Consider the following 24,340-nt stretch of genomic DNA (forward strand, 5'->3'; position numbering starts at 1 on the left):
TAACTAGCAAACAAACAGGGCTGTGAAGGCCAGAGTGGAGGGGCTTTTTATAAGCCTCAGTTATGGCTTCTACCCACCGCCTCTGGACTGGGCCACAGGTTCACAGGTGACACTCCGGCCTGTGAGCAAGGACAAGCCAGGGAGGCCTGGAGGTCTCGGCAGCACCTCCCCGCGCACGTGCACTACAATGGCGTTCTCCCCCTGCCTCGCTGCAGGCTCTCCTGGCCTAAGAGCTGAAGCTCCACCTGTCACCAAAAGTTCCACGTGGCCTGACTGTTACTTACTTCAGCTTCTTCCCTAGAGACAGACCATCAAATTGGAGGGACAGGGAGTAAGGACAAGAGAGAAAAAACTCCACTAAGTGCGCTAGCCTCTCCCTCTGAGGGCACACTCTGTGGGGCTGGAGGAAAAGGGAGACATGAGAGGTGATCACAGCTGCCCCTCAGGGACAAGGGCAGGGACAGGGCACTTTTGTCTCAAGATCTCTGGTCGGTTTAAGTTCTTTCAGTCATGAAATCTTTCTAAATCCACGGGCCTCGTCCCCTCAAACTTCCTCCCTGCCTTTGACAACACAGCTGCTGCCAGCCCCATGGGCCCTGGAGGGAGCCTGTGGACCATGCAGCACCCTCCACTATGCCCTGGAGATCAGGGCGGCACCTGCCCCGAGACACGCCAGGTCCACATGGGACACGGGCCCAAACAGCGGGCCCACTGTCTCACCACCCGGCCGGCTCCCCGCCTAGCGCGCCCGAGACTGGCTCTTCCCCTCCCGCAGGGCTCAGGCCCTCCCCGGCAGCCCAGGGACACATCAGGGCCAGGGGGAGGTTCCCATCTACATGCTCACTTCTTTCCTCTCCCCTTCCAGCTTCTCCCTCAGCTGCTGTAATGCCCTCTCCTTCTCCGCTGTCAGGGCAGCCTGCTCTCTCTTCTCCAAAGCCTCCATCTCGTCCCTGAGCTGCTCCAGCGTCTGCTTGTTTTTCTGCTCCAAGCTGGCCCTCTCAGCCTTCTGCAGAGCCTCCAGCTCTTCTCTCAGCCTCTGCAGGGAAGCCTCTTGCTCGGCCCTGGGCAGACAAGGGGACAGCTGTGGGCCTGGGCACTCGGGGAGTAGGGGAGCCTCCGCGGGGCTGGGCAGCCCACAGTCGGCGCTCACCTGATTTGGTCCTCATCTGCTCCCATGCTGGACTGGACCTGGGCCCGGAGCCGGGACAGCCTCTGGCTTTCCTGCTCTCTCATCCGGGACTCCTCTTCCTCAGTGGCTCTCTGCAGCTGCTCCTTCAGGGAACTGCCAAGCAAAGACAAGTTAAGCTCGCTGGAGGGATCACAAGGTCTACCCTCTTCTACTCATCATCCCTGGCTCCTGGCCTACAAAAGCCCAGAGCCTGCCAGTGAAGCCTCCGAAGTCTTCAAGTCAAGTCCGACCTCAGCCTCCGGGTCCTGCAGCCTCCCTTTAATATCACCCAGGGGAAAGAGGGGCTATGAACCCCACCTGCCCTTTGCCACAGGAAGCAGATTGCAGGCTCCTTGGTCCCAGAACACATTTTTTCCAAAGGCTCCCCTCTGCCTACAGGTCCACCTTGGCATGGCACTCACTCAAGGCCGGATCCAGTCTGAGCCTAACCCAGCTCTGGTTCTGTACCTGTTCACTCCCCACCCGACAGGCTGCTCCAGCCACGTCAGCCGGTCAGCTGAGCCACCGCTTCTAAATCCCACCACCCTTTTCCCTGCCTCTTGGTCTTTGTTCATGCTGGTTCCCCCGCCCAGAATTCCCTTTTCTACCTGACGAACCCATGTTCATTGTTCAACACCCAGCTCCCTCCTCTTAGACAAGTCTTTCCAACTCCCCCCAAGTTTATTACCTTTCTGTTCTCCACACTTTATGGGAAGCCCTTTCTTACGCATGCAACTCTGTGCCATGAATCATTTTGCATCATAATTCTTTTCTGTGTTTTCCTTACAAGTCTGGGAGCTTCTCCAGACAAAGAATCTTGTCTTAAAATCTATTAAATCCCAAGTGCCAAACACAGTAGCAGATATGATATAGGTACTCCATAAATGTTTGTTGCATTCCAACAGTTATTGCCCAGGCCCAAACCGTAAGCAAGCTTTTTCCATGAAGGGTGTCTTACTTACAGACCAACAATGGTAACCATCTCATCCCAAGCAGACACATCAACCCTCTGCTTACACATACCAAACCACGCCCCCCTCCCGCAGCCTCTACATGATCAGGGGCTGTGTGCTGTGCACCCAGGAAACCCAAGCCTGAGAAAAACATGATTCAGAAGGTAATTTCTTTGAAAAGCCTCTGCAGTGAATTCCAAAGCCAAAAAAGATTTAGAATCATTTTCTACTTCAAGTTATCAGCACTACCACTCTCTTCCATTATGACAGAAAATTTGAGTTAAGTAAAAATCCTTCCTTCTAGATTTCCCAGAAGCCCTTTCTCTTGGTCCTGTGGCTAAATTTTACATGTAGCACCACAGAATGGTAGTGCTGAAAAGGTCTTTACAGGTTAAGTCCTGCATTTTACAACTCTCTCATCTTACAACTAAACTCATAGTCTTTTTGTTTTATAACTGAAGAAACTAAGGGTCAGCCTGCTTGTCTTCCCTGCCTGCCTTCTCATTCGAGAAATATTTGCAACAACGTCAGCTTCGGCTTCCAGAAATTTCTACCAAGGGGAAGTTTCCCAGCAGAGAGGAGGCCCCACCCCTCAGAAAGGCTCATGTGTAAACAGAAACAGGGTTCTCACGATAAACTATTTTGAAGACAGCCAAGCAAGGAGAAAACACTTAGTCAAGAGTGCCGAAACTGTACTGATTTCAACTGAAAATACAGTCAAGAGCCACCATTTACTGAGCAACTACTGTGTTTCAGGACCTGAGTCAGACACTTCTGGCATGCTAGTCTTCACCACAACCTAGGAGGGCTGTGGGATGCCCTTCTAGAGTTGAGGGGTTTGGGGAGGGGACAGAAAACACAGTCAGCCAAGCTCAGGGTGGCCAGGGAGAGAGAGGAGCCTGGTAGATCAGCAGGGAAACACCACCAGGATTCCTCCTAGGCACTGCCTCTCAAGGTGAGCTGAGTGGCACCCTGTATGGATGGGCCTCTGCCCCAAGTTTCAGTTGGCTGGAAGAGGAGGAAGATCTGCTCTTTGGGATGCTCCCTGGCAGGGGATCCAGGAGGGGTGATACAAGGATGGACCCTGGGTCAGCAGACTGAGAGGGCCACTGAGAGATCACCCCAACCCTCTGGGTAGCTGGCTGTTAGTTTTCTGTTAGTTTCTCTAAATTAAGCAAAATATTTTATATGCTCTTTGCCATGTGTGCTATAAAAATAATTAGTCTCTACTACTTTTGGGTGTTTAGTCTAAGAGGACAAGATTTAGCCTTTAACTGCCAAGTAAGTGAAATACATTAACATCTTTTTGTAGGTCCTTTCCTATCCTGGGAATGTAATAGAGAGTGCTTATTACCATCTCAATATCCATTCTCCCATTTTTCTTTACTAAGCGAACCCTGATTTTATTCTATCAGGTACAGAGGATCAGCTAAAGGACTACATTTCCCAGTCACTCTTTGCAACCAGGGGTGAGATGTAAGTGCAAATTACCAGGTCAAGTTTCCAGGGAAACACCTTTAAAGAATAAGTAGAAGTTACTGGGTAAAGTTTCCAGAAAAGTGCCTTCAAAGGGACTGAAAGCACTAGAAGGTGCCCCTGTTCTTCCTGCTGGAACACAGATACAATGGCTGGAGACCCAGCAGTTATACTGGCCTGTAAAGAGACTCTGAGAGTAAAACCCAGCACTAATGAAGGCAGAGAGATTAAAGAAGTCCGGGGATCTGGTGAATCTGTGGAGCTGCTATGCCAGCCCTGAAGTGCCTTTTCTTATAAAAATAAAACCTGAGCACATATACACACAGTCACATACGCAGAGGCCCAGCCCAGGCTTAAATGTTGTTTGTCAAGGGCCTCCCAGCCAGCAACTCAAAGAGTAGGAACCCAAATAGAATCTTCTGGATCTGGGGCAAAAGCACTTCACACCATACCATGTGGCCCCTACCCACCTCACTGGGTCCCAACAGGGCCCTGACTCCCAAGAGAGAGGATGACGTAGTCAAGAAAATGGGCCCCAGAGACAAGCTGCCTGGGTTCATCTGGGCTCTGCTGTTTCAAGTCCCAGGACCTTCGACAAGCTATTTAACCTTTCTGTGCCTCAGTTTCTCCGTCTGTATTATAGATTCTATGAAGCAGGGCTGATGACAACACTTCATAAGGGCCATTTTGAGGCCTAAACTAAACGAAATCATAGACATAAAGCATGTGGATCAGTGTAATCTCTCAAAGAATGTTAGCTACTCCCTCATTATCACACCTCCCAACTCCCTCCCCAAAAGGGGACAGGCACGAGCCTTGGCCTGGGAGCCAGCTCCTCCACGTGGGCCACCGAGCAGGGGTCCTGGAGGGGCCTTGGGCATCCCAGTGGCCGCCAGGGCAGGAGGAGGGTGCCACTGTGAGGCCCAGGCAGCCGGGCTCAGGGGGTTGGGGGGCAGGACCTGAGCGACTTCTCTTTCTGCCGGTGAAGCTGGAGGACCTCCTCCTTCTCCTCCCGCCACAGCTTCTCCCGCAGCCGCTGCATCTTCTCTCGCTTGGACTCCAGGAGCCGCCTCCGGTCTTGTTCAAGTTCTTGGGCCACTGCCTCTTCCATGGCCTTCAGTACGGCCTCTGAGGGCTGCGCAGAGGAAGGACGGGGAGCCGCAGGCTCCGCAAATCGCCTACCAAGGGGGAGAACAGCATTTCACTAGGTTTACTATCCACCTGCCCTTTGGTACCAGGACTTACACAGATACAGAACATCACACACAGAACCCTGACAGAAGGCCCAGGGTCAGGAACCATAAATGCAAATGAGGTCACCCAAGGGTGGCAGCAAGGCTCCCCTCTCGAAGACACAGACAGCATTTGTTCTATAGGACGAGCCCTACCTTGGCCATCCCAGGCCCCGAGAGCCTGGGGAGGAGGGTGGTCCACAGGAGGCTCTCAGGGAACCTGGCAGGTTGTGGCCCGAGGTGAACCCCCAAAGCTGTGGCCCAAGAGCTGGCAGCAGAAGAAAGAGTGAAGCCCTGTCCCTCATGGATTCCTCCCCAGAGTGGCTCATGGCCCCGTTTCTGTCTCCCCACCAGGGCTCTGCCTGCTACTGAAGGCTCATGCCAACAGCTTGGGAAGTCCCCAGAGGCCGCTGTCTGACTCCCAAACTGAACCGAGGCCAATGCATGAGAGCCAGTGAGAGCAGCAGCATGTCTGCAAGCCCTGAAACCTAGAATAGCGCATGGAGGTCCAAAAATGGGAAACCCTCCTCCCATGCTGCTGAGGGAGGCAAGCAGGAGCCCCTTCCTGAAGCCAGAGAGTAGCAAGAGCATAACCAGAATGCTGGCCAGGCTCCACATCCCCCCGATGATGCCACAATTTCATCTTAGTGTGAATTCAATGTTTGGAAACAGGTAAAAGAAATTCAGGGCTAACTTGGATGCCTCAGGTGGATGGTAAGATACGGAACAATGGTATCAGTTACACAGGTATGTAAAGTAGTGAGGTTGTTATGTGGCTTGTATTCTGGTTCTTGAAGGAAATACACAGAGAGAAACCCCAAGAAGATTTTAAGCGATGAAAGCGTAGGTGGGATAAAGTATTTTGACTCCCAGAGTGGCTTTCCTAAAGGCCAGGACATGTCTGCATTCCCATGTCCCTAAATCTTACATTAGAAATTGGTCTGACCACCCAACCACCTTCTCCCTGGCCTGGCAAGGTGGCCCAGTTGGGGTCCAGTTGACCTCAGCAGCATGTGGGTGTGGTCCAAATCAAGGAGGAGGGGGACCAGAGTCCAACGGGGGAGCCAGCCCTGCTGCTGGGGACACAGAATCCTCTCCTCCCTCAGCTCCCGCACTGCAGCAGATGGATGGCAGTGGGCAGGATCAGAGCAGAACAGATGAAAACAAGGGCTCTGGAATTCCATTTCAACCCACCCCCCGCCCCAGGCCAGAGACAGAAGGAAGACACAAAAGGTGACTGACATCTCTGAAATATCAGTGAGATCTTTCCTAAAATCGTAACTCAGACCAGAACAGTCTTGAGCCTTCAATTCTTTTCTGCTCTCAACCTCAGCTCCCTCCTTCCATTCCCGACTTCCTTTCAGTCCCCTGACTCAGCCTAGATGTAAGTGGCTGCCACCTTCTCTGACAATCCCGCGCTCGGAAGGCGCCTCCCCCCACAGCTCTCCGCCTCATCAACCCTCCAACTCATTTCCAACCTGAGCTGAAAACATCTTTTTTTTCCCTGAGATGGTACCTTTTAATGTCTCTCCCCTCTGTGAGCTGTGGAGCTACGTGGAGCCCCAGGGACAGATGCTGCGGAAAGACGGGGCATCAGACGGCGTGACAGCATGTGCCCAGCTGCACGCACCAGTGAGCCTGCTGGCACACCTGGCAGGCAGGCAAAGGGGGCCTTTTTCAGTGGGACTCTTCTCTGTGTCCCCATTTTAAAGATCTAGGATCCCAAAGTCCCAGCTGAGGTCCAAGGCCGTCAACAATGAGCCTGAAAGATCTATGAGACAACAGGGAAGCAGAGGACTCCAGAGGAAGAGGCAGGTCGGATTTCCAGGCCCCTTCTTGGGTTTTGGCATCAACGAGACCCAGTTTTCAACAGCGAGTGGCCAAGAGGAGGCTCTGTAGGAGCAACACTATTTCAGACTGGCCACCAAGTAACTCTGAGACACGTGGAGGAAAGCAAGGAGGGAAGGCAGGCAAGGCAGGACAAGAGGGAGGAGGACATGGTACCCACGGTCCCGAAGTGGCTACAGAACCCCTTAAACTGGAATCCGTTAGCAGGGATCTCATCTCTGCTCACTTCCAACCCAGCGGTTCTCATTCTTTTACCCTCTCTCTATAAACCTCATGAAAGATGCTAGGATGACCAAGGGAAGGATAGCCTTGTTTCCCAGACCCAGGCCTTCTGGCCATAAAGCATGCAGAGCGGTGGCTGCCTGATGGCCCTGCCTATGCACTCTCATCTGCCCTTTGTTCTTAACTCCTTCAGATTCAGCTTGACAACATCTATGGAGGTGACACTCTACTAATCATGTTTTTTATTTTCTGTATTTTATGATGCTTTGATGTCTGAGAAAGCTTGCAGGTCAAGGAGAGGATGCCCCTCCCAGGATGAGTCAATCTTTACAGAAAGCAAAGGGAAGGTGCCTTTCATGTGCAAATCAACCCAATTCCTACACCCCCATCCTCTCCTCGTCTAACTCACACCAAGCCATATTCCCCCCCACCCCAAAATCACCCAGGGCCAGGCAGCAGACAACTAGAGACCATGTCCATAGCTCAAAGCCCACCAAAATTATTCAAACTTCCCAACACTGCACTCACTCAGGGTACTTACCCTGCCTCGCCTGCTGCTTCCCACAAAAACCCCAATTCAGGCTCTGGGTCACGCTGTTCCTTCTTGCCTCCTTCACCTCCTGACCAACTCCGCCCCTTCCCCACGTGGCTCCTCTTCTCTCTGGAAATGTAAGCAATAAATTCTTTTTTCAGTGGTATTGCCCTCTCCATGTTGTCACTCAGTCTCCTCCGCAAATTAAAATCCTACGGGTACAAATGAGACACTCCCCACAAAACCCAGAAAATCAAGCCATTCTTCATACAATCGTAAAGATGAGTAACAGGGAAGTTATGGAGCCTGCAAAGATTCAGGAAAGGAAGAGAAGACATTTCCGAAGGGCACTGTGTAAACTGAAACTGTGTGCTCAAGGAGAGTGCCCCCAGGCAGGGGCAGCCTCACTGGGATGGGAGGAGAAATACAAAGGATGGGACCCTCAGCCCAGGCGGCTGGGAGGAGCCTCACTGTTTCTCTCCCAGAGGCCCTGGGAAAATGCCCTCTGACCACTGCCCAACACCACTCTCTCCCCCGTCCACATCAAAAGCATCCTGCTCTGGCTGTCCAAAGCCACCAAGGAGACCTGCGAAAGCCACGTTGTTCCTCAGGGTCAGAGCTGTCACGGTGGGATATATCCCCACCCGAAAAATGGGCTACCCCTTCCCTAAGTCATTCCTGCAGGGCCATGGTAATGACGCGAGACTGTGAGCTCCTGTGCCCTGCCAGCTCTCGGTGCCACTTCCTGGGAGAAATCAGTGCGCGAACCTGTCTGTGCTCAACGCTCGGCCTGAATCCTGAGGACTCTTAATCCTTTTGTACTGCTCAGTTCACAGGCAGGAAAAATTGGCTAACCCTGACCCCTGTTTCTCTCCACGCAGAGAAAAGGCACAGTGGCAGCAGACCAAGAGCCAGAAGTCCAGGCTCTGGTGACTAGAGTCTAGTCCCAATTCTGCAAATGACTAGTGATGTGAACTTGGGCAAATGCCTTTGCCTCTCTGAACCTGTTTCCTCATCTGTAAAAGGGGTGAGAGAGGGGAGGAGAAAACGGGAGGAAAAGAGCTCTGAACCCAAGCACAGAAAATATAAACTGGGTACTATGTAATTCTACTCATATGAAGTTGGAGAACCAGAAAAACAAATTTATGGGACAGAAGCTAGAACAGCGGTGACCTGGGTGGACTGAGGAAAGGGGCCTGAGGAAGCTTTCTGGAGGGGTGGAAACATCCTACAGATGAGCTGGGTGGCTGTGAGACGGTATATACACATGTACACACTCTTGATTTGTACAATTCAGGTGTATGGACTTCAATGTATATAAATACCTCGATGATTTTTTTCTTTTTTTAAATATAATAATTTTTTTCTTAAGAAAGAGAAAAATAGTGCTTAGTAGAGAGGCAAACATTGGTTACTGGGTTTCTGCTAATGACCCAGAAGGTACCCTACCCCCTCGCTTCCAGCCTCATACCCCAGGAGCTGACCAGGGGAGCCCTGGGGCTGCTTAGGGGTCTTAAGGCTGCACACCGAACCAAGGCTACACGCTCTTCCCCTTGAGCCGGGGCCAGAGCATCCCCTCCCACCATCCAAGACTGGACGGGCACAAGCAACCCACACACAATGGAGGACAGGGACAGACATGAAAACTGGCCCTTACGCCTCTGGAGAGACTGGCGGGGTGGGGCTGACCACCACCTTCTCCTCAAGCTCCTCGGCCTCCTCCTGCCCAGGGCCCGGCCCCTGGGCCTGGGAGCGCTGCTCCTTGCCCTTCTCGTGGGTGGCAGGTGGGCTTGGGACCTCCTCCCTTGACAGCAATAAGGAAGCAACTGTGTTAAAGCCAGAGGAAGGCGAGAGGCTCCAGACGTACCCCATTCGGGGGCAAAGGGCTGTCAAGGATGGAGGCAGCCCCAGCAAAGTTTCCCTACCTACCTCAGGTCTCAGATCTCATCTCCCCTCCCTGCCTCTTCCCGAGCTGTTTACACTGAAGACCAGAGACTCACATCCCAGGCGGGATACAGAAGGGGTCTGGAGCCCTAGGAGCAGCTCTGCACACAGCAGGTGCTCTGTGGATGCTGCTGAGAACACCCCCGGCTGCTCAACTGTCCCCAGGACTCACTGCACCTGGATGAGCGCTATGACCAGCGCCTTTCTCTAGTCAGGGGAACAAACTCAACACATATGCACAAGGCTCTGGGCCAGGCTAGGGAGTAAAGGTCCTCTTAGCTGGCCCAGAGAGGCCTGGAGCTCACGCCTCCCTCTCCCTGGGGCCGGGCACACCACAGGGAGTGCGGGCTTGCTAATGACAGGCGGTGGGGTGACTGCTGGGAGGGAGGGGGCTGGCAGGTGGGGACGGGGAGAAATACCCACCTCCCCGGCCACAGCAGGAATGGCCCAGCCCAGGGTGACAGCAGTCCTTGCCCTAGCCTCTGGAAGGGAGGCAGCTGGGTCAGAAGTTTCTAAGCTCTAATCAGACTGTGCACCCCAATTTTAGCTGCAGACCGTTCACTAGGAAGAGGCAGTTTCCCTCACTCCCCAGTTTGTGTGAAACACTAAGCAGAAACCTCAGTTGCTGATGCTCAGGCTGCAAACCGGCCCACTCTCCCCACCGCTCCAGGCCTGCCCTGGGGGAGGCTCTCGGCTCAGCCTTACCTCTGCAGGGCAGCAGGCGGGGCGGGGCTGCCTGCAGAGCCCTCCCGGGGCTCCTCCATCTCCTTCCGCTCAGGCTGCCCCTGCTGAGGCCCTTCTTCAGGGGCTGGGCTGTGAAGGGGACTCTGGAGCCGCTCCCCATGCAGAAGAGGAGGGGACAACCTGGGCAGAGCAGCAGAGTCAGGGCCTCCACTCGGAGAGCAGGAGGAGAACTGAGGATGTGGTACGTGGACCTAGGTCCATGCCTCCACTAGGCTGGACCCCAGCCCTGGCCCCACCTCCATGGAGAGCCCACAGACGGCAAAGCACCCAGAAATTCAGTAAGGAGAAACTCCCTACTGAGCAGCCCCCTGGTCTGGACTGGCCTCAGCCTTCCCAGGTCCCTGTGCTGCACCTGCTTGGCCCAGGAGTGAGAGCCAGGCACACTCACAGATACACATGTTCCCACCATCCCTGGGGCCAGGGGATGGAAGGACTGAGCAGAAAAGAGAGAGAAAAAGAAAAGCCAGACTCCAGTGGTCAGACTATAGAAAATGCATGAAGCGGTAGCTTTAAGGAAGTAAGAATGCTGATAGCTTTTCAAGGCCCAAAAAGTAGAAGGACCATCGAAGTCCCTGTCTATCTCACACATGCACATACACACACACACACACACACACACATTTTGCACACACACACACATTTTGCAAGGCCATCCAGTCAGCTCATTTTCTGCCTTCAGGCAGAAGCACATTGAGCTCCACAGCCCAAAGCCAGGAATTCTGCCCAAGCCCATACCATCCCAAGGGCCCCTAAGGGCGGCCTCCCACGTACTGTACCTCTCCGAGCCTCTGGACTGCTTGCTCTGAAGCTCATCTCGGCTGGACTGGCTGGCATCCTTGTCTTCTCTTCCCAACCTCTGGGCCTGTAGGCAAGCAGCAGTGGAAAGTGTATATGGCGAGTGGGGGGTGGGGGGGTTCTGCACTGTGTCCTTCAATCCTCTGACTCCCATGCCAGCAGGAGGCACTGAGAGGTGGCTTTTGAGTGGATGAGGACAGGGCGGGATGCGGAAGAGGAGGCCTGTCCACTGTACAGTGAAGACCCTGGGGCTTTGGCTAAGCCCCCGGGCTCACAGCTGCTCCCAGGGCCGACCTTGCTGGCCTGGGGAGGATGAGTCAGATGCCACAGACACTCAGGCTGAGCCAGAAGCCAGTGGCTGAAGGACACACAAAAAGAAAGTCCTGCCTCCTGCAGGTGGAAGGCTTCACTGCCAGCTGCACAGAGAAAGCACAGACGTCCATGAACGCCCCAAATCCACAGAGGCCCCAGACCTCCAGTGCCGAAGACATACAAGGGATGCTAGAATTAAGACGGCAGGATTAGGGGCAACAGACAAGTACGTTAAAAAGGAAGGATCGTGGAGAGATGGAGACCTGGTGAAACGAGAGAGAGCAGTACTCCAGACAAAAAGGGCACCATTTGGGCACCTGAAGGAGGAAGACGGAGTGCTCCTCTGCTCCATTCCGAGTTCCCCAGCCCCCCGGTGACAGTCCCTGCCTCGTCAGGGATTATATCACCCATCCATTATAAAAAAAAAAAAACAACCCACACACAAACGGCCCAAAATCTCATTTTAAAGTTTGGGTGTCTGGGCAAATTTAGCAAGCTGGTAAAAAAGGACATTTTTGATACATTCAAATACTTTCCGCAGGGGTGAGGTCACGGGTATTGTGGTGCAGTCAGCCTGGACCCAATCCTTTCTCCACCACAAAATGCGACAGTAACCCGCAGCTCACAGGGCTCCTGGTGAGGATTAAAGGAGATCATGTACGTAAAACCCAACCCCGGGCCCAAAAACAAGGCGCACCACACGTGAGCTCTACCCACACTCCTCTTCCTCTCCCCGAGCCTGGGGGGGGGGGGAGAAAAACACCAAAAACCCAGCTGTGCCAATGCCCGTCCCCATCCCAGGACCCGCACTCCTTCTGGCACACTGACAGGAACCCCGTCTGTTCCGGGACACGAGGGTTAACAGGAGAGGTGGGACAGGAGACAGCTCACTCTATCTTCCCCAGCGGGGTTCTGGCCGGGCTGGCACACCTCCGTGTCCCCAGCCCCGTGCCCTCAGCCCCCGACGCCTCTCCACTGGCAACCTGAGCCCCAGCAGCTGTGGCCAGCTGCCATCTGGAGGGGTGAGGAAGGGCAGGGTCTGAACTAAGAGCCAGCTCCCCCAAATTACATTAAAAATAGAACTGCTGCCTGGGAGTACCTCCCGGTGCCGGCAGCAGAAGGGCTCCCCGCCAGCGCTGCCACTCCTAATCGCGTCAGCCGGGCAGAGCCCGCAGACAATGGCAGGGCGGGCCGCCCCTCTCCCGCCCCGCTCCTTCCCTTCCAGTGCACAACTCACAACTTGTCCTCCCCACAAATCACACCAGGCTTAGCAGATAGCTCCCTGCTCTCTTTTCAAGGAGAAAAAAAATCACATAGGCCCATCTATTTCACAAACTAAAATATACGATAGGACGAAGTGCAGTGATCATAGCAAATACTGGCAAGTGAGCCCTGGGTCAGAAAGGACAAGGTGCAGACAAGGTCTGTCTCCTTGTTTCATCTTCTCTATTTCTGCTAGAAACTCAACTAGTTCCCCTGCTAGGGGGCACCTTGGGAAAGTACCCAGACAGAGATCCTTCAAGCAGAGTTTCACTTGCTCCCTAGAACTTTTCGTCCCAGAAAAGGAGTCAGAGGAACCAGACGAGGAAATCAGGCATGCCAGCGCTCTTCAGAAAGGGGAGACAGCAAGCATGCTCTAATAGGCCTCTGACCTAAGACTGCTCTAACCACTTCCCCATCCTCAACTCAGCTCCACGGTTTTGCTTTTATGATCCAGTTCTCAGTTAAACGGTGCATTCATTAAACAGAATGCTATGCAACCAATAAAAAGGGAGGCAAGGGAGGTCTGAAATAGCTGAGAAATAAGTGAAGGGTCTATTCTCAAATTTAAAGAGCATACACTGCCAAGTGTATTTACAGCATAATTCTAATTTTTGTAGGAAGAAAAAAGATTAATAGAGAATAGATATATGCTTATATGTATACAGAAACATTTCTGGAAAGGCACATGGAAAATGTTAATGGAAACGGTTAACAGTCCCCGCCTGTGGGAGCAAGGCTGCAGGAAGTGGAAGACTTTGACCTGTAGTATTTGAAATAACCTTATGGTCACTTTTATAATCTATTACAAAATTCGTCATATTTATAATACATTACAATCATTATCTTGACTGTGGTGATGATCTGAACGGTGTATACATATGGTAAAACTTATCAAATGGTACAATTTAAATCTGTCCACTTTACTGGATGTCAATTATAGCTCAATAAAGCTGAAGAAAAAAATTTTTTTAAATGAACTGAGTTTCGCTCAGTTCTAAGCCTCTGTACTGGCCCTGGCCTTGGGAGAGATCCAGGGAATATGGAATATGGGCAAGAGCCCCCAGGAAAGACAAAGGGGACTGTACTTAAGGTTTGATCTGTCCCATAAAGAGGCTGCTGCTCCTCCCTATAGCTGCCCCCTCACCGCCGCCTCACCAGCTGTCTCAACCCCTCCACACCCTCAGGCGGGAGAGAGCCGGATACTGAATTCTGAAAAGGGCTCTACACGGTCAGCCAACCTGTGCGCCCAGTGCTGCTCCACACCCTGCTATGCTGGTCTTGAGACACAGCTTAGGGCTTCCTCCGCCAGGGCTGGCTGCCTCAGAGGGTGCCTCGTGAGAGCCAAGTCCAAGCCAGGTCCTGCTACTGCTTTATACCAAGTGGCGTGACCCAAAAAGAGGGTGCTCACCTCATGAGGTCTTAGGCAGGACCCAGAGATCTATCTTTTTTAAAACCCCCCAAGTACTCTAATATTGGCCAGGTTCTGGAGCTGGAGCAGTGAAAATTCACCCTGCCTGGCCCACTTGGTAACTTTCCCACTTACCTGCTGCCAAAGGTGCCCCACAAATCACCTGCTCCAAACGCTTCCTGACTAACCCCACCTGGCCTTGTTTGTGCCTTTACAGTCTTCTAGGGCTGCAAACAGAGGGACCAAGGTCAGGCAGGGACCTGGTGGCTCAGCAGTGGCCCTGGAAGGCTTCTCAGCCAGAGCAAGAAGAACATGTGAGGCTCAGATGCAACCGGCCTCACAACTCTGCCGTGTCCCAGGCCTCACTTCACTAAGGGCTCCCAGCTTGATTCACATTAAATATCTTGTGTGTTTCACCTAAACCAAATGTTCCCTTAAAGTTGCAGAGACCATGTGCCAGAATCTCTCTCTTCTCAACAGCCCCACAGAGGAGGAAAAAAGGATCTTGACTTCAAGCCCCCTAAGGTCAGGATCTGTGTCTGAGTCACCCTTACACATACCCTACTCTGCGCCCAGCACCACCCATGCCTGCACAGAGCTCACAGGGGAGACAAAGAACCATAAAACAAGAGCAGCAGCACTAAGGGCAGCAAAGGGAGGGAACGATTCACCCTGCTTGGAGGAGGTGACACAGAGGTGGGCCTCCAAGACCAAGAAGGAGCCTGCCAGGACAGAAGAAGGAGCAGCCCGACAGGCAGAGCGGTGAAAGAGGTGGATGGTGTGGCCCCGGGAATGGTGAGTGCCAGGCACAGCTGGGGCATGGCAGGTGGGCTGATAATGAGGCTGCAGAGGTTGGATGGGCCAGGCTGGGAAGTACCCTGAAACCCACAAACTACACCATGCTTTGCACAGGAGCGAGTAGTCAGCGTTCAGTTGCTAAATGAATGGATAAGCAGACAAATATATGGGGGAGGAGGGCAGGGAATGCCTTAATTCATGGCAGCCACACGGCACGAACGTCAGAAGCCCCATCATGGCACAGGCAGGGCCCAGCCTTAATGAATTAGAAGGGAGAGAACTCCCAGAGATGCACCCTAGGATGGGTAGGACTCACCTCTCGGTTATTCCCAAAATAAAGCCCCAGCCCAGCCCCAAAGAGACTCACCTCCCAGCGGGCTCCACCCAGTACCGAGGAGAGCATGTCCTCACCCAGCAGGTGCTCTGAGACCTGGCTGCGAACACCGAAGTCCTGGAGACAGTAGAGACAGGGAGGTCAGCTCTCCTCCGTCACGGTCAGTGCCCACCAGAGATACAGGACCTCTCCTCCACCCCACCTTCCAGAAAGATGCCTACTATGTGCCAGGAGCTGTGCCAAGCATTTCATTCACTTCATCTTCAAAATAACACCGTGACTAGATGGAAAGGTGTGTGATAAAGTAAGTACAGTAAACTGGTCATGGTAGACTCTAGGTGGTGAGTATGTGGGTATTCGCTGTAAAATTCTAATTTTTCAGTATGTTTGCAATTTTTCATCATAAAATTAAAGGGAAAAAAATAACCCTACGAGACTGATCCTCTTATCCTCATCTCACAGATGAGGAAGCAGTTTGAGAGCCCACGCAATTTGCCCAAGGTCACACGTACAGAAAGCAGGAAGCCTGAGGGGGTCAGATGTGCCCTGGGCCGACTCCAAAGCCAAGCCCTTTGCATGACACATGCTGCAAAGCAGGTCACTTCCCAGCTGTCCCTCCCTCCTGCTGCCCAACCAGGAGGCCAAAGTGCCCAGAAGACCCGTGGGCAGCTTGGAAACAGGGCCTGCCAGGCCCCTCCCGGCTTGTTCTTTCCCTTCCCATACAGGCGCCCCTCTGGACAACGGGGACTAATTAGTGACACATCCTCACAGGCTTCTCTTTGGGATGCGCAGCAAGTGCCCACACAGGTGCCAGCTCCCCGCTGCCCTCTGGCTGCTGCAGGGCCACGGCCCCACCCTCTCCGAGCCCACCATACCCACTGGGCCAGGTGAAGGATTGCTACCTGACAGCATGCGAACGGGGACAGTTCTGTCATCGCCCTGATAAACGACGGGCCATGTGGCCAAGGTCTGGTCCTGCTGTCCATGGCTCCCTCCGCCCACTCCCAGAGAGAAGAAAAATGCCGACAGGCACATTTCTCCACCCCGTGACTCCTTTAGAAGGGCCAGGGCCCTTGCTTCAGAGGGTTCTGTGACACGGCGATTCTTCATGACGGTTTCTGCCAACCATGACTTTGCCTCCCCTTCCTAGCTTGTGGGTTTTCTTTGTTGATGACATTTTCCTTTCAGTGTGAGTTCTACTCCACTCAATGCAGCTGCCATCTGGCTCCTAAGCCCAGGACTCAGTGAGGGGCTTGAGCACACAGCCTCCTAATTCCTCTGCACCCCCTCATATCATTACTGTTCATCCCTGACCCTCTCCACTAATCCCTTCCCTTTGATCTGCCTCCTCCAAACAGATGGAGTGTGGTTTCTGGAAGAAATGCTCTGCCAAAAAAGCACCCTGAACTACTCCCCTTAGATACAAACCTGGCAGTGAAGCCAGGATACAGCAGGCTGGGTGGAAGGGCTGAGACAAAGACACCATGGATGTTGGCATTCCAGAACAAAGTCTTAACTTTGGAAATGACACCACACCACAGCATCCTTCTTGGTCAGAGTCTGAGGACTGGTCCTCACTACAGCTCAGTGATCACATTCACACACACACACTCACACACACACACACCCGGTCTCTAACCTCCGAATCACGTAATGTCCCTGCTAGAGCCCAAAGGCAACGACCTCACCTGATCTCCCAGGCAAGTCACAGGGCAATAATGGTAATAACAGTTACATTTGTTTAATGTTTATATGATAATGTTTTATATCCTTTACCTACTCTTTACCCCACTTTTTTCTCACAACAAACCCATAAAGTATGTAGTGTTATCCTTAGTTAATGGGCTGAGAAAATGCAGTTAGGATAAGATCCACGTTTGAATCTTACCTTTCCCACTGACAAGCTGAGAGGCTGGTAAATTACTTAACCACAGGAACTCGCAAATCCATGCCCTTCACCACCACCCTGCTGCCTCCCATCTCAGACTCAGACTCACCAGGCCAGGTAAGGACTTGGGATCAGAAGCAGTGGAGTCTGAGAGCTGCAGTTCCTTCACATGTTCACTAATCTCCAAATCCTGGGGAGACAGACCCACAGAGAAGTCACTGGAGCAGAGGACAGAGGGTCATGATCACTACCCATGGTGCCAACACAGGGCTGTGCCCAAACCCAAATCCACCTCTTCTGGAAAACCTGAAAGAGGCCTGTGGATCCTCCCATTCTCTCTGGACACACCAGCCGCCAGCCCACTCAGGCTGCGCACACAGCTGGGTACGGACAACACTCCTTACACGTGGAGGGAGAACCGAGTAAAGGGGAGCGAAAGATGCTTAGAAAGTTGGCAGTGGGGAATGTGATGGTATCCTAAAAAAAAAAAAAAACAGAATGACAGCAGCTCTCTGAAAAGCAGCTAAAAGCTCTTTAAATGAATTCTCTCATCAGCCACCTGAAGGAGGAGCAGGACTAAGGTTTGAAAAATCAAAAACGCCAGCGCTCTCCCCACGGGGTCCTACTTCTGTCCATCTGGGTCACTGGCTTGATCTCGCCAAAGCAAGGGTTGTTCCGAAAGAGCCGCAGAAATCAATGAGGAGTCTTCTTGTACCCAAACGGACACTCCCAAGTGTGCCCCCACATCCCTCAATATTCTCCTCTCTTTGTAGGAACACAGGCTGCAACCAGGGCTGACCCCAAACTGATGTCAAGAAGCAGGAAGGGGAGGCAGGAAATGGCAAGAGGAAATAAGTGGGAGACAGAAGAACATGAATATCCCAGGAGGGTGCCGATGGAAAAGCAAATTTCTGCTCTGAATTTCTAGTGCCAGCAGGTTTGGAGTTTCATTCAGGATTTTACTGCCTGCTGGGTCTGGGCATATTTGTCACAATTAAGGCTTCTGGCTGCTGTTGACAGCCCGTTGCAGGGCCTGCAAATGAAGCTCTTGACTCAGTAATAAAGATGAAGGGACAGGAATCTGCACAAGAGGGCAGCACAGGGGTGCAGCCAGCGACTGCCTGTGGGGCAAAGTGACTTACTTCACTCACCTCTGATCTGCTCTCTTTGGAGACAGAAGCCTCCTTCTTTGGCTCCGTTGCTGTCTCTTCCTTCCTGGACCCCTTCTCTCCTGCATCCACCAGGTCCTCTGGTGCCTCTTTTTTATTGGCTTTGGCAGGCTGATTGCCCCCGGGGTCCACCAGTCTCCTGGACGTCCTAGACTCATTCTTCTCATTCTTTTCTTTTTCTGGGAGCCAAGCTGCCCCTCTTCCTGGCCGCTCTTTGCCCTCAGCACTGCTCAGGCTGCTGTCTGCGCCTTGGCTGAAGAGCTTGCCAGGAGTAGGGGGGCCGGCAGCATCTGAATCAAGAGAAGCGTCCTTCTTCTCCTCTGGCTGGCTTGTTCTTGGAGATTCCTAGGGAGCAGCAGGCCATGTCAGAAAGGAAGACGTCAGGAATTAATAAAAGGAGTTTAGAGACTTGCCGCAAGACGGAGGTGCCACTCCTTGATGCCTACAGGCCAGTGCTCTAGCTCTGATACCAATGGTTATCACATCCCCTCCAAAAGCTTTTAAAAACACAGATTCTTCGCTCCAGCCCAGATCTACTGACTCTGAACTTCTATGGTGATTTGGATACTCTCAACCTGACCCTCATCCACTGAGGGGCTTAGAATCCACTGCACTGGACTCTGCAACTTTGTCATCACCCATCATGCACTCAAGTAATAAATCTCTCTCGTTCCAGCCCCATCAGCCACACCATAAGACTGCAGGCTCACAAGTCAGCATTTGTTTACAATGATGATGATGGAGAACCACATGAGAGAAAAGTACCAAAGTCAAGAATTTATATTTTTCATTTTTAAAAGGCAGCAAGGAAGAACTGTCAGGAGGGTGCCCTTCTTCCACGGCAACGAGGTTAGCTCTCTCCCTAAAGCCTCCCCTTTCAAGAAGCCCCACAAGCAGCCCTGGAGGTGGGCTCCTCTGTTGGAGGACCATCGAGTGGGTCCTCTGAGCAGCAGGTGCCAGGTGGGGCGAGGTGTGTAGGAGACCCATGGGGGAGATGCCTATGGAGGATAAGGGAGGTGAGGAGAGGCTTCGGAACACAAGCCTGAGGCCTGTGACAGGGGAGGGGGAGGAGGGGGCTTGGGTGAGAAGAGCCTCAGGCCACAGCACAGTTTTGCGAAGGTCCCCAGTCCTGGACAGAGTCCAGGGCAGCCAGGCAGAAACGACCCTGCACGAGGGCCCTTCCTACCCCATCAACTTCATCAACAAGCCCAGCTTCGGCAAGAGCCAGGGTGGATCAAAGGTGCAGCAGCTGCAGACTCTCAATCCACTCGGGTCCCTTCCACAGGGTCTCTCAAAAAGAGATCGGAGCAGCACCCCTTGCCGGCTGCAGCATCCTATTCCTCACTCACAACCCTCATGGTAAAGACCAGGAAAAACCTGTAGAGCCGGCACGACAGACAAAGGAGTCCCTCCCTTGGAACTACAGCCAGCCATCTCTCCTGGGCTCACGCAGAAATGCCTTCGTCCCAGAAAACATCTATGCTAACACTTGGGCTGCCAGTGTAAACAACTTCCCTGCTCACAGGGATTTCTGAGACTTCCTGATTCCTGACCCTGGAGACTCCAATAAGGAGCATGATGACTGGAGTCCAGAGGGCCAAGGAGAAGCCCCAAACACGGCATCCATCAATGCTGTTTGTTGAAGGAGCCACTGAACCCAAAGACACGACCATCCGCCTGCAGGTCTGGCAGCCGACAGACAAGCCAACCCAGACTCCAAGGACAGTTAAGAGGCAGGAAAGCAGAGCAGTTCAGAGTGCGGCTTCGTAGACAGAATCCCTGGGTTCAAATCTTGACTTATAAGATCGCACAGATGGAGGTATGTGACCTGCCAGTGACCTTAGGCAAACTGTTTAACTTTTCCATGCCTCAGTCTCTTCCTCTAAAACACGGGGGTACAGTAGGGCCTGCCTCACAGGATTGCTGGGAAGATTAAATGAGTCAACCCTCATCGAGTAAGTTACGGAATGGAGAACTGTGCCTGGCTCACCGTGAGGGTCCATAAATGCTAACGGATGTTTTGTGATGAGACAGACACACACGTTCATTCACTGAGCACCTTCTGGATGTGCCAAACACCACCGTGGGGACCCGGATACAAAGAACAAGACATAGCATCTGCCCTCGAGGAATTCAGCCAAGTACGGAGAAAAGGGAAATGTCCCAGGTGACCCTAGCTAATGAGCCTTTCCTGCCCAAAGCAAAGGGCACTGGACACGGAGGTGATGCTGTCATCAGCCCCAGGCCTGCCCCAGGGAGAAAAGCAGAGGACAAGAGAAGGGTGAGGTCTTCCCTCAGTCCTTGGCAGCACAAAGACAGGGAACCCTCCCAACACCCACAGCGTGGAGGGAATCTGCACGGTCACTGGGCTCAGAGGGGCCGAGATGAGCCCCTCCTCTTCGAGAGGCATCTTCAGAGTGAGGCCAGGCCTCCTCCCCTCAGTGTCCACACAGCGGCCAGCTCTCAGCAGTGGCCAGCACGCAATGACCAGCCTGTGGGGCTCATGGACTCCACGAAGGATGTGGGAGTGTCTCGGGGGAGGTCAGCAGTGTCTGACTCAGTAAGCTGGGCCAATCCACCCTGGCCACACGCATCTCATGGTGAATGAAAGGCCACGGACCTTGGATTAGGGGACAGAGGTGTCAGACCACAGGTTCACATCTCCTCACATGGCCCATGGCCCTTCTCACCCAGCCCACCCCCTGCCTGCCTCCCTTCGAGGTCATCTCCAGCCAGACACACTAAGCCTGTAAACAAACATCACTATTTGCCCGCTTCGCCAGGCACATTCTTAACACACACACAACCTACCCCAGCAAACTCCCATTAGTCCTCATAGCATCCCGTCCTGCAGGGAGCCTTCTCCATCCTCATCCTCTTTCACAACAGCTACTATATTATAACTGCGGACTTCCTGGCCTGTGGCCCTCACCAAATTAGCCCCCTATTATCCTCAGCGCCTAGTTCTTGGCACATAATAGGTGCTCAGTAAATGCCTGTTGACTGAATTTTTAAAACCGATTCAGTGCGTCAATGGACATAGGAGTTTCCACCCTGTAAAATGGAGGTGTGATACTTACTTTACAAAGTTATCCAGGGATCAGACTATATTTGTTATAGAGCTTCTGGAATGGGAACCAGCCAAACAAATGTGAACTATTAATATTCAAGAGGATGGAAAAACAGGCGACCTATCAAAAATCAGAGGACACAGATCCAAGTAGAGACTCCGCTGCTTACACATGAGAGAATTTGGCCGGACTCTAGGAACCCCAAGCCCAGTTCCTGCCATGCTCAAGCCAAAATTGTTTTAAAGAAGAGTTTCCCACAATGGAGCTTATCCTATCCTGTCTACCTAAAGAGTAAAATATTAAAACATGGCTAATATTAAAATAAACGAACTTGCATTCCCTGTGCCCACATCAGCTAACTGCAACGACAGGAGAACCAGAGGGACATCTCAAGGGCAAGGACAGCAGAGGGGGCATTCGTTGTGGGTCATCCGCAAATGGCTGAATGAGAGCTGAGTGTCTGGAAAACACCCAGTCAACTCCACACTCCTCTCCTTTCACTGGGCCCCTGCTCCTTATCGCATCTCGGGGCCCACGGCCTGAGGCCCTGCCCAGGATGCACACCCAGGGCCGGGCATCCAGTGTGGGGTATACACAGGCAAGGACAGGGGGTGGGACCCCAGCACGGCTCTGCTCTCAGCTCAACCCTGCACACGCTCTTCCTGTCTCTTCCTGTCACAGCCCCAGTCCTTGAGTATCTTAAGGCAAATTCCTGCTGTTTTCCCCAAAAAGACCTTGCCGTCTGCATGAAGACAAGGGTGCAAGGAGAGTGTTCTAAGGACCGTTTCATGAATATTTAACATACCCCCAAAAGTTACTAGGTCTCCCATAGCTATCATCTCCTTCTTCCGGCCCAAAGCACAAAGGCAGGGGCCCTGTAATCCACACAGCTCAGGAGGGAGGGAGTGGGGGACGGGGCAGCTGCACACGACGTCCATGCATTGATCCCATTCTGGGGAGACCCGCACCAAGCCAACCATCAGTCTGGTTTTCTTTCCATGTCTCCTGCCCACTCAGTCGGTCTCAGTCCTTTGCGCTGCTCCCCGGTGTTGTTAGCGCCTTTGCAATCGCACTGACATCATCCTGTTATTTCTAAGCCCAGCTCCCTCCCTCCCCTCTGATCTGCTGATGGGCTTTTCACCGACACCATGAGGCCACCTGCTGCCTGCTCGCCTGCCCTTCCCTTCAGCCTCCCTTCTTTCACTCCCCATCCGTGCTCAGTGTCTGTTCCAGGAACCTATCCCTTTTGATTCTGTAATAGACTGGAAACCAGTTTAAGTTGAAGGCAGGAGAGGAGGGGGAAGGAGACAGAGAGAGAGGCATTCTTGTCATCCTACTGCCCTCTCGTGGAATCATGAGCAAAGTGACTGCTGACAGCGAGACAGTAGAACAAACCACGGGATAAGCCCTCCAGCTCGGGCTGCCAGGGATGCCCAGGAGAAGGAAGAAGTGGGCCACTAAGAGGACCCAAGGGCTATAAACTAGGACAAAAGCCATGTTAAAAGGCATGGTCCAAGCAGCTTTGTCTGTGCTGAAACCCCCGTTCATCCCCACCACTAACCTTCCCCACCAGGAAAAGCCCCAGTTCCTGCCTGAAGTTATAACACAAGAATCCAACACTCCGTGGGGCAAAAAGAACTAAATCTGCTGGGACACCAGAGACAGGGGTGGGGGGGTGTATTCAACACCTCCTACTCCAGACATTTCTCCCCATCACACCAGGTTACCTATTTATATTAAAGAGATTATTAAAAAAAATATGTTAAAAGCTACCACTCCCCCCAAAGAAGCACGTTAACGATCAGAAGGGAAGCTTTTGAAAATCCAGGATGCATCAAAGATGAAAACCCCTTTTTTTGTTGGCATTTATAACCTATTATAAAGTAAAAAGAAATTAACTAGCACAAGTCAAAGTACATTATGACTGATTCACACTGGGATCTTTAGTCCACCAGCTGAAGCAGGGACCAAGTGTCCACTGTACCCAGGACCTGGGAAAGCCCAGGGAAGAATAAAACACAACCAGGATACCCTCCGGTCCCAGCATGGCTCATTCATTCATTCATCTATTCGTCTCAACTGCTCAGCAAAACATACCCACGCACTTCCCAAGTTCCAGGCAGTGGGCCAGGTGCTGGACCTACAGACATGAACAGGGAGAATCTCTGCTCTGTTCTCAATTTGCTTGGCCTTGTGCAGACTGTCCTCTTTTCCCAAAATCCAGCATGTCCTCCTGACACCCCATCCCTGCTCCTGGTCATCCTTCCAGGCTCAAAACCTGAGCTACTGATGCCATCAGCATCATAAGTCTTGGCGGTAGATGAGACGAAATCAAGTTATCATTCCAGAGAAACAAAGAGATGGAAGGCTTTGGATTTAATGCCAACAGACCAGGACCAGGCCCCATTCAGAAGGAAAAGTTTCAAAGTAGACCTGGATCAGGTGGATGACTCTCCGAAAAAAAAAAAAAAAAAAAAAAAAGAAAGTGTTACAGCCGCAATTAAAGCATATCTGATTGAGCAGAGCCAAAAATGAGACAGTTTCTGAGGCAACAGACAGAGCCTAAGCATAAAACGGGGCCTGTCCAGTGGCTAGAGCTGGACCAGCAGAGAAGACCCACCTACACCTCAGGGCCTCTCCTGGAAGAGGCATCCTCAACCTCAGCCAGCCTGGGAGCTTCACTCTGGCTCTTGAGGTGAGCTAAACGCCAAGAAAAGAGTCAGAAACAATATGAATGTGGAAAAGAATGATAAGGACATAATAATAAAAGATAATAAGGAAACATTTAAGTCCATGACATAGGCACTGTTGTTTCACTGGTCAGTTTTGTGATGATTCTAACAAACCTGAGTGATCTCTCTCATTTGAAAGTGTTTAAAGTCTTTAAAAGAATTTCCTGTTCTGTGAAATGTTTAACTGACCCTGCAATCAATATTTAAATGTCTGGGGAAATCTGAGCTGATGTCGTGATTTACTGGTTTTGTGAATACTTTGGAAATATTTAGAGAAAGTTTAATTGTTAAAAATTAATAAATTAGACACTAGACCAAGAACATATAGTAGTGAATGTTCCTTCTCAAGTAGAAAAATGCATGGGGAGCTTTTGGCTATTATGATGACATGATGAGTTTTGGGGTTGGTTGGTTGGTTTGAAAAAAATATTCCGGTGGGAGTGGAGGACAG

At 52.1% G+C, this 24,340-nt stretch overlaps 1 protein-coding gene across 9 annotated transcripts in view; it reads right to left on the reverse strand.

Moving 5' to 3' along the window:
* The window catches only part of CEP164 (centrosomal protein 164), a 58,500-nt gene that overhangs the window by 10,487 nt on the left and 23,673 nt on the right, over positions 1 to 24,340 (reverse strand). For 7 of the 9 annotated variants that reach the window (XR_012066536.1, XM_072953807.1, XM_072953801.1 and 4 more), the window contains 10 exons: positions 18,069 to 18,431; positions 17,027 to 17,107; positions 15,063 to 15,146; positions 10,896 to 10,981; positions 10,081 to 10,239; positions 9,089 to 9,235; positions 7,441 to 7,560; positions 4,557 to 4,775; positions 1,151 to 1,282; positions 845 to 1,061 (listed from right to left, as the gene is read on the reverse strand). Coding sequence is in view for 8 of the 9 variants with exons in the window: in XM_072953807.1 (XP_072809908.1) it covers positions 845 to 1,061; positions 1,151 to 1,282; positions 4,557 to 4,775; positions 7,441 to 7,560; positions 9,089 to 9,235; positions 10,081 to 10,239; positions 10,896 to 10,981; positions 15,063 to 15,146; positions 17,027 to 17,107; positions 18,069 to 18,431 (1,608 nt within the window). In the remaining variant the exon portion in view is untranslated. The remainder of the gene's footprint in view (positions 1 to 844; positions 1,062 to 1,150; positions 1,283 to 4,556; positions 4,776 to 7,440; positions 7,561 to 9,088; positions 9,236 to 10,080; positions 10,240 to 10,895; positions 10,982 to 15,062; positions 15,147 to 17,026; positions 17,108 to 18,068; positions 18,432 to 24,340) is intronic. The other 2 variants (XM_072953804.1, XM_072953806.1) reach the window with 2 other exon arrangements.

The sequence above is a fragment of the Vicugna pacos genome, chromosome 33 (genome assembly GCF_048564905.1).
Source record: "Vicugna pacos chromosome 33, VicPac4, whole genome shotgun sequence".
NCBI classification, from domain to species: domain Eukaryota; kingdom Metazoa; phylum Chordata; class Mammalia; order Artiodactyla; family Camelidae; genus Vicugna; species Vicugna pacos.